The sequence below is a fragment of the Sinocyclocheilus anshuiensis genome, unplaced genomic scaffold (genome assembly GCF_001515605.1).
Source record: "Sinocyclocheilus anshuiensis isolate Anshui unplaced genomic scaffold, SAMN03320099.WGS_v1.1 scaffold265, whole genome shotgun sequence".
Taxonomy (NCBI): domain Eukaryota; kingdom Metazoa; phylum Chordata; class Actinopteri; order Cypriniformes; family Cyprinidae; genus Sinocyclocheilus; species Sinocyclocheilus anshuiensis.
In genome coordinates, this window is record NW_015536465.1 from 118,342 (window position 1) to 128,429 (window position 10,088).

At 40.8% G+C, this 10,088-nt stretch overlaps 1 protein-coding gene across 1 annotated transcript; it reads left to right on the forward strand.

The window, feature by feature from the left end:
• The first annotated feature begins 398 nt into the window (after window positions 1–398).
• LOC107688298 (zinc finger CCCH domain-containing protein 6-like) lies at window positions 399–9,555 on the forward strand. The gene is made up of 12 exons (XM_016485954.1): window positions 399–937; window positions 3,707–3,917; window positions 4,008–4,124; window positions 4,207–4,438; window positions 4,587–4,720; window positions 4,800–4,928; window positions 5,033–5,147; window positions 5,285–5,394; window positions 5,764–5,981; window positions 6,423–6,850; window positions 6,962–7,135; window positions 7,696–9,555. Exons 1-12 carry the CDS (start codon window positions 852–854, stop codon window positions 9,171–9,173), a joined length of 3,432 nt encoding a protein of 1,143 aa, XP_016341440.1. The 5' UTR covers window positions 399–851; the 3' UTR covers window positions 9,174–9,555.
• Window positions 9,556–10,088: the final 533 nt, after the last annotated feature.

Sequence of the window (10,088 nt, forward strand, 5' to 3'; positions counted from 1 at the left end):
AAATAGAACTTCTTATATTAAAAACAATCAAGCCCTTCTCATATTTAAAAAGTAACGCAAAAGTAATGTAACGCATTACTAGTCATAACAAGTAACTAAGTAACGTAATTAGTTACTTTTTTTAGGGAGTAACGCGATATTGTAATGCATTACTTTTAAAAGTAACTTTCCCCAACACTGGTCTTTAAAAGTATTAAAAGTTTATTAAATTCCAAGGGACATTGCTTTAAATGTTTTAGAAAAAGGAATTATTTGATTAAATCAAATGCCAAAACAGAACCGTTAATAAAGTAATAAACATCAGAATATAAATAGTGCGTCATTCTAACATGTACGGTGAGCATCAAACCGATGACATTCCCAACAGCCAATAGATTAAGAGAAAAATGTTTTCGCGCTTAGGCGCCAGTGCTTCAACCAATAGCAGAGCGAGTCGTTGTAGCTCCAAAGCCCAGCGATTGGCTCCGCTCACGAACTGGGCGGGACCAGTGGCTTCTGCAAGATCCTCGCAGCCATTTTCACGAAAATGTTGCGGGCGCCATGTCTGTGGAAGATCCCGAAAAAGCCTTCGAACATAAACACAATATTCTGCGTCTGCAGTCTCGCACCAGGGCATCTGTGAAACCGCCGGGGACATAAACAAAGCTGAGGGTATCAAAGCTGTGTTGAGACAGCGTTAAACATGAGAGCGGATATAATGTCTGTAAAGCGTCTCATGTGTTGTTGAGACGCGTAAACCGTGAGTTTTTCCTCCAGACTGTCAGTAACGTTATATCAAAACCTTCAGCCAACGAGTGACTGATGCTCCTCACTCTGGTTGCGGAGAAGGGCCAGTTCCGTTTCCAACCATCATGGCTTTTGTGAGCCTCTTCTCCAGTCCCCCAAGCCCCGTACTTGACAAAAACATGACAGACTGTGAGCTGACAGGGGAAAAAAGGTCGAGTAAACATGTTCTTATCTGCAAATGCTTCACTGTGTGCGTCTATCGAGCGAATGTGAATATTTAGACACCTATCTTGTTTATTTTTTTTCAACGTCAAGTACGTTAGGCTTCGTTTTCGTTTTTGGACAGGCCTTTCCCCCCAGTTCACATATTTTCCTGCATGCACTTTCATTTTAATATCTGTTGCAGAGTGACACTGCTCATCTTTGTCAATATCCATCGCTTTCCACATTTGTTCGCGCTCTTATTTAGCTGATTTAGGACATTTAGGTTTTTGTTGAAGGCTGTAGTTGGTTATTATAGTAATGTTAATAAGTCGTTTCAAGGCTGTTGAATATGTAAATAGTCATAAGATGCCCCGCCCACTCACGTTGCATCGGAATGCCCCGCCCACCTGGGAAAGGAAAACATGTCTGGATTCATATGACAGGACTGTTGAGGCATTGTAAGCCATGTGTTCAGCTATTTTAATTATCAGCCAGTGATTGGAGGCTTTGGAGTTTGGATGAGTGTCTTAAGTTTCATCTGCCCACTTGATCCTATTTATTTTCTTTCATGCATTCCTGGTCTTTTTGTGCACTATTCATCATCAATTTTTATAACATCACACAGAGTGTTGTCCATTTATATCAAATGTCATTGTCAGAAATAATGCTGAATAATGTCATTGTTTCTGAACTCATAACTAGATAGGCCTAGATAAAATATTTATCAAGTTAGGTAGCAGATAACAGAATTTTTGGCCCCCGCTTTTAAATATCTAGGGCATTTCTGGAGGGGTTTTATGTCCTGATTCTTGAATAATTTCTGACCCCGATTCAGATGCATTTATATCCTATTCATTGCACTTAAGTGGAAAATATTGCCAATGCTGCTGTATAAGCATAGCATGCGTTATTGAATAAAGAAATTGCTGGCTTGTCCTTGACAGCATCCAGATGCAAAAAAAGCCTCATTGCAACTCATGCTAGTTTCAGATTACGTTTTACAACAATGTAGCACCTTGTATTTCTGTGTGTGCATTACCCATGCATTTATTGGTCATATGTTTAAAATCAAAAAAATGCAGTGTGGTTAAAATATTGTAATAATTATTGAGTTTTCTTCCATTTCCCTTTGTTTTTGCCCTCAAAGTCAAACACAGAAGACACCAAGTTAGTTATCAAACCAATAATCTCACATACATAGTCACTACATCATCCCATTTGCAAACATTGACTATTTATTAACTATGTAGAAACAAATTTTTGTGTTTTTAAACACACTAGAGGACCATAGTGGCATCTTTTGCATGCTCCATGCTATGTCACTGTATGTAAAGGCCATTTATTTAGCTGTGCAAAAATCCCAGAGATCTTGGTTTCCTTCTATAGTGTCATGGCCTACTTTGGCAAAAACTGAGAGACCTTCAGACTCTCAGTGTTATTGTGTCCTTGCTCTCACTTCAGACTTTAACGATTGGAAAACTGTTGGGAATTTGACACCTGGCAAAACATTACATCCGTATTGATTTTAATCCAATAAGAGTTTGCTGCTCTGTTCATCTTGCATTGAGCATTTAAAGGTGACATATTATGCCCCTTTTTACAATATGTAATATAAGTCTCTGGTGTCCCCAGAATGTGTCTGTGAAGTTTCAGCTCAAAATACTCCACAGATCATTTATTATATTATTTTGAAAATGCCTATTTTGAGTGGAAGCAGAAACATGTTGTTTTTCGGGCCTGTGTCTTTGAATGCAAATGAGCTGCTGCTCCCCGCCCCCTTTTCCAGAATAGAGTTGTTTATTTTAGATCAGTGTGGCAGCAGCAATATACATGAAATAAATCAATAAATGCACTGCTCTCTCGTCTCCTCTGAGGCTGGGACTCTAAACAGTGTTCTGTGCTCGTCTGTGCAGCCAAAGACAGAACAGTTAGCATGTTTTGCTCAATATTTCACCATGGCATTAGAGTTGGTACACCGTTGTCGCTTGTGAAATCAAAATGATGGCGGCTTGAGTGGAAGTTTACAGATTAAGGGGCGGTAATATTATAATGAGATCCCTTTGCCACGTCACCAAGGGAGCGAAATCAGACGCGCTCGTTTTCTCAGACGCTTGCAGAAAAAGGCTTCCCAAAACAAAGTGATTGGGTTGATCTTTTTCACGTTTCCTTGGTTGGTAGATGCACTGGGGACCTGATTATAGCACTTAAAACCTGGAAAAGTCCGATTTTCATGATATGTCACCTTTAAGAGGAAAGGTTATGCTGCATGATTACATGACTCTGGAATTACCCAAAATGTTTTAGGTTTTCATTTATTTCATCTTAAACATACAAAAAAGACAACTTCATGTTTTAAAAATTGTATTATGAACAGAAAAGCCTATGGTCTTCAGAACAGAATAGACACTTTTTTATTCTTTTCGTTTTAGTTGTTTTCACAATGTTTTTCTAGAGAAGTTTTAAGTTATAGCTATAATTTTAGATTTACTGAAGGCCTATGCAAAGCTCACTGCCACAATACTATGGTGTTGTAGGTGTTTGCCAATGCATTGCTTCATGCTCTTTGTGGTTGCTAGAGGATTGCTTTCTGGCTCAAGTCTTTAAAACTTCATAACAAACCCCTAATTCTGAGTATGAGCAATAATAGTAATGATGCTTGAATACTAGTGACTGTTTTGCTCAGAATATTGAGCTATTTCACTGATTTGATAGCACTTGTCCTGGCTCATTGTTTTTGTTAATGAAATCCTCAAACATGCTTGTTTTGATCTTACAGGGAGGATGGAGAACTGGAGGATGGAGAAATAGATGATGAAGGCATAAGCATAGAAGAAGTGAAGGAAACTAAGGAAGAGTCTGAAGAGGTCGAGAAAGACAAAGAGAAGGGGAAAGACAGAGAAAAAGATGACAAGTCACACCGGCATTCGCGAAAGCGACACAGGAAAGAAAAACGACGGTCGAAGAGAAGGCGACGAGACCGACAAAAGGTACGTTCGGGCGTTGTATCTTTTTGTGCAACTGTTACTAGTTTTGACCTTTTCTCTTACCTTTTTTTTTTTCAACATTTTCCAATTCAGCTTCACTCTCCATCCAGTGGCTCCAGCTCGGACAGCTATGACTCAGAGCACGAGCGTCAAGACAGACCTAAGAGCAAGAAGAGCAAAGGAACATATCGTGACGGAGAATTGGCACAGGTGAGTTCAGGGTCAGGTACTAGATTTAAAATTTCTTTATCAGGAGCATACAATTACATTTCTTTTCTACCCACGTCTCCAGAGGGAAAATGAATCCGCAAAACCACCGAGATCTGTGCAGCACAAGACCAGCGATTTGGATAAATACAGTGAATACAGTGAAGAAAAGTACGACTATGATGAAGACGATGATTTCTCAGAGGAGCTGTCTAAATACAAACATGCTAAAGAGTCGTCTGGTCATGGCAAAGCAGGGCCTAAAGACCAGGCCAAGAGACCAATCATGAAGGGACAACAAAAACAACAACAGCAGTGTATGTTTGTTTACTTTACTTGCAAATATTATAGAAGTCTGCATGGGAATTCATTTGAAGACCCAACAGACTAAACCCGTGATCTCAAGTTAAATGTGGCTTATTCCTTTTGATTATCTTTCGTCTTTTTCTTTCACTTGTTATGTAGTTGGTGGGCAGCGTGGTAGAGGTCGTGGTGCCGTTGGCAGGGGACGGGGAATGCAGAACAAGAATAAGAAACAAAAGGGCAAGAACTGGGGCCGGGGTCGTGGTCGAGGAGGAGAACAGGGTGGAGGAGTCGGGGTGAGAATTTCTCATTTTTGAATAAACTATCACCGGTAAGATCTCAGGGCACTCATGTTATTGTCTTGTCCTCATACAGGATTCTAGAGGACCGCCCAGTTTCCAGAAGAAGCGTCCAATCATGAGCCAGGAATTCATTAATCAACATACGGTTGAACACAATGGGAGGCACATTTGTAAATATTTCCTTGAGGGTCGATGCATCAAGGTAAGCTCATTCCACCCTTTTCACACACATGTAGGGTTAAACAGTATTTCATTTTATTTGTCAAAATTCATTTGTAAGTGAAACGTGATCTTAATGCTTCACAGGGGGACCAGTGCAAGTTTGAACATGATAATGTTGTTCCAGAGAAAAAGAAAGAACTGTGCAAGTTTTATGTCCAGGGATACTGTACCAAAGGAGATATCTGTATATACATGCACAATATCCTTTCAAAACATTTCTTGGATATGTTTTTACAGATTAACAGTAAGAGATAATCTTAACATGTCATTAGTCAAAAAAGAAAGGGTTTTCTCTTGTTTTTTTCTTTCGTTTTGGACCTTGACCCTAAAGTGTACGTGAGTATCCTTGCAAGTTCTTTCACACCGGAGCAAAGTGTTATCAAGGAGACAACTGCAAGTTCTCCCATGAACCTTTAACCGATGTTACCAAGGAACTTTTGGAGAAGGTATGGACTAAATTGTGACTTAATATTCAGTTTCCATACAAATGCACACATTTTTACAAATGCTTGACTTAACATTCTTTTTCCGTACAAATACATGCCCTGTATTCATATTTAAAATACACACTGATTACTGAGAATTTGAAGTAAATTCAACTGCTCAGCTATGCAGTGGTAATAAAATGTGTTCTCAGTAACTATCCAGTTTCAGGGTCACAATTAGAGTTATTTTAGCACTTTATAAAAAGTCCAGGTATTGAACTGTCACATCTAGGAAGGTTTAAGTTTTAGCATCAACTCTTTGAACTATTTTATGTCACATTCAATGAATAAATCATGTATTGGAAACCTAATTGCTGTTGCACGTTTTAGATCCTAAATACAGATGAGGAAACTGTCATTGAGGATGAGCTGGAGTTAGAAGATCTGAGAAAACAAGGAATCGCTCCACTACCTAAACCACCTCCAGGAGTTGGATTGTTACCCACTCCTGGGCCTGGAAGTCCACCGGATGGAGGCAAGAAGATCCCCTCTCTTTTTGAGATTAAAGTTCAGCCTACTGTGGACTTGGCACAAAAGATTGCTCTAAGGTACCGTTGGTGTTTCTTGACTTAGTCCTCTTAACGCTGACTGTTTACATCCAGAATATTTGGTCAAGTTTGGTCTGTTTACATGTCATATAACCTGCTTTAACATCGTCATTTAGCTTTTTCGTATACTTCTATTCACAAGTTGGCAATATCAATAAATATATCTTCATTCTACAAGTCAAACTGAACTGTAGATAATTATTTCTACCTTCAAAAAGGTTAATTATTTCCACCTTTTTGCCAAACTACTTTAAAATTCAGGACCACCAGTTACTTCAGATTGGCATTGTATGGATTACCTGTTCATTATTATAGAAAAGTTTAGAAAGTTGTTTTTTCCCCAATAGCCCAAGTGAGTGTCAATTAAATAATAGTTGTTTTTGTTGCTGTTTTTGTTTGGGCTTTCGTTTGTAGCATGTTTCATTGTTGTTTTCATTGCAGGCCCAATTTCTACAACAGTACATCTCCCCCTGCTGGACAGTTTCAAGGTGGTCCACAGTTTGGCAGTAGCCCTGAAGAAATGCAGGCTGGCAATATTATGTCTTCTCCACCCAATGCTTCCCATTCCTCTCATCCAGGCTCCATAGGGAGCCCTCCCATACCATTCACAGGTCCAGGAATGCCCCAAAGCCCACCAGGCCAACCTCCACCCCAGGGTTTTGGCCAGTGCTCACCTATGCCACCTCCAGGTCAGCCGCCTGCTTTTCATGGAAACATGCATCACATGAACCGTCCTCCACTCAATCAACAGGGGGCTTCATTTCAACCTGTGCCTGACATGCCAATGAACATGCCTTTCCAAAACATGGGCCAGATGCCCCCAGAGTTCTTCAAGAATTTGTTTAGCAGCCAGTCTCTGGGCCAAGGGGGTAGGTCTTCATTTGGCATTGTTCTTTTTTTGTTGTTGTTGTTTTTTATGAAAAGTTTGATATTTATAAAATATGAATCTATTGATGCCCTGTTTTCCATTGTATCTACAGATGAGGGACCCATGCAAGACTCCCAGCCACATGGTAACTCTGATTCCAGTGGGATGCAGGACTTCCTTCCGGCTGTACAGAAGGCTTTGTTTTTACATCTAAACCAGAACAAGCAAGACTCTGACTCTCACAGGGATGAGGGACAAGGGTCTGCACCTCCCAACAGAGAGAAAGGTTAGCTTGGGATGTTGGAAATAAACATTTTGAAACAGTGTTGCTTTAACCCTGAACAATAGAGTGCTGCAGGAATGAGTCCTATAACCTTGAAACAAGTTACTTTTTTGAACTACTGGTTCCATCCTCCTGAAGTCGGTGGGTTTTTTGAATGGGTTTTTGGTCTAAGGTTAACACAAGCTCAAGATATTTTCACATTTTATTCTATGACATAAAATACATCAGTAATACCTTATTTCTTTGAAGCTTTTATGTGTCTTGAAAAAAAGCAGTTGCTAACAAGTGGCTAAGTAGAACTAAGTTGTGTTAATTTGTGATTATCTTGATTAACAAAACATGTTGGTCACAGAGCTTATTTTTTTGCAATAATCCAAAAGCCAATGGAAAAATCTTGCTGGCTTTTTGTCGAGGTAACCAGGGTCATGTTAACTTTTTATATATAGTCAAATCAATGTTAATATTTGATAATAATTCATTAACAAAGTAAGTTTAAAATAGTTATTGGTTTCAGTTTGATTCTGTTTAAATGTTCATATTCTAATATCATTTCTGTTTATTAGATGAAGCCCCTAATTGGTACTCCAGTGATGAGGAAGAGGGTAGTAGCGTAACAGCCATCCTTAATACTCTAAAGAAGCAGAATGATATGTTAAAAAATCAGCCTAGCGTGGGACCAGCCGACCCCAGACTCCAGAAGGAACGAGCTTTGCCCAATGATCCTCGAATAAAAGCTGACCCTCGTCAGCGTCCCCCAGACCCCAGGAAAGACGCTGGAGATGGTGTCGGGGACCCCAGGCTTGCCAGAGACCCACGCAAGATGAAACCTTTGGACTCTTCTAAACCTGACCCTCATCGCCACCCAAACCCCCCAGTGTCCCATAAACCTCCCGCTGGAGAGGATGATGACGAGTGTGAGAGAGAGCTGAGGGAACGAGCAGCCTTGATCCCGTTGGATCCCAGCCCTGGAGCTGCGCTACGTGACCCCCGCTGTCAAATCAAGCAGTTCAGTCACATCCGGGTGGATATTCTCCTCCACCGTCCGGCGTTTGCGCAAACCGTGGTTTGGGCTCCAGAGGACCTCATTCCTCTGTTGATTCCCAAACAGGAGCCCTCCATAAATCTTCCGCTCCCACCTTTAATCGCAGATGCTCAACTAAACCGTAGCCTCTCTTCCCCACCGGATCACCCTCCATCAGCAACCCCAACACCTCCTGATCCACGTCTGGTAGCTGCCCGCTTCAAAGAGGGCGTTGTGCGACTTTGCAGTCCTCCCAGTAGGACTGTAGATGCTCACCACCACCACCCGGACAAACCCGTGGACACACGTTCTCATAAGACTCTTGATCCCAGAATCAGCCGGTCCGGCAGCCTGGACTCCAAGCTACCGGGTATGAGGGAGAGTCCTTCTGGAGGAGGAGCCACTGACCCGCGGCTACAGCGTGGATCTTCAAACCAACCGGTTGCCGCTTCCGCTAAGCCTGAGTCAGAAAAGTTGCCCCCATATGCTCCCCGCTTGGCATCTTCAATGGGGGCGGGACTTGAGAGCCCTACCACACTGTTAGGCGGGATTAGTTTGTACGATCCACGCAATCACAGCCTACTATCCCCGAAACGTGATAGGGAGGAGCTCTCTAAAAAACCAAGTATCCTAAAGCCGTCTGTGAAGCTCCCAAGCTCTCCACCACATGCCTCACCATCACAGGGCACAGGACTGGAAAAAGACGAAAAAAGTCCACTTGATGACTCTGAGAGCAACACAAGTGGCTGTCCATCAAATCCTCCTGTGCCTACCGTAATGCCAGCGTCTCCTTGCTCGCCAGTCCTGGCTGCAGCTCCTGCTGTGCACAACTTGCCTATCCAAGCACTAGCAGGACTGATACGGCCTGCTTACACTGACCCCCGGCAGAACAAACATGTGGGCCCTGCTGCTGGGACTCCGCAAGAGGATGAGGAGGACAAAGACAGTAAGAAGAAAGACAGGCCCTTGAGGGATGTCTTTAAAACATTTGACCCTACAGCCTCTCCATTCTGTCAGTAAACACACCTATACAGAATATAGCTCATGCATTTTACTGTATTCTGTACATCTGTTCTTTGTATTCACACTGCATGTATATGAAGCTTTTCTATTTATTTTTATTTGTTTGTACATACATTCTCCACAGCTGCATCATGATCTAACCAGATATGTTTTTCTTTTGGCCTCTTGTGCATTCATAGATAGACATTGGATAGGCAAGGTCTTTATTTGCTCAAGAAGCATTTTAAGTACAATTGTATCTGGTATATGGAGACTTTGGTAAACAGAGTCTGCTAAACAGGTGAGTATATGTAATATCAGCGTCGCAATGCTTCTGTTGCTATCAGCGGTTAAAAGGGATGTGTGGCTTAAACTATTCATATTTGTAGTACTGTGTAATGCAAAAAGCTATAGAAAATTACACATTTTTTCTAAATCTCCACAGTATTTATCATATAACTACATACAGAGTATATATAAACACTGTAATATAACAGCACTTCTGTGTCTCATGTCAAGTGTGCATTTCATCAAATTTGTGATTTTGGTGATGAAACGGTTCATATGAGATTCCTTTCAGAGAATCTCTATTGTAAATGGTTTTCTTTTTTAACACAAGGCTTTTTTTTAATGGTCATTGTTTATTGCGTAGATAATTCTATTTTATTTGTATGTTTTTCCACAGAAAATGCTGAACTGCTTTTGTGTTCTTTTACCAGTCTGACTGAAATGCTAGAAAGGGAATTTAAATACAGCAGTCACTTTCCTCTTTTTAAATTTGATGTCTAAAATAAAATATAAAGAAATTAAGTGATTCTGATATTAGTGTTTTTAAGTGGATGTCACTTTGTGCTGTGAAGCCCATGACAATTGCAGCCGGCTGAACAATTTTAATCATTGTTTTAGCCTTCAGGCTTATGCATTTTACTATAC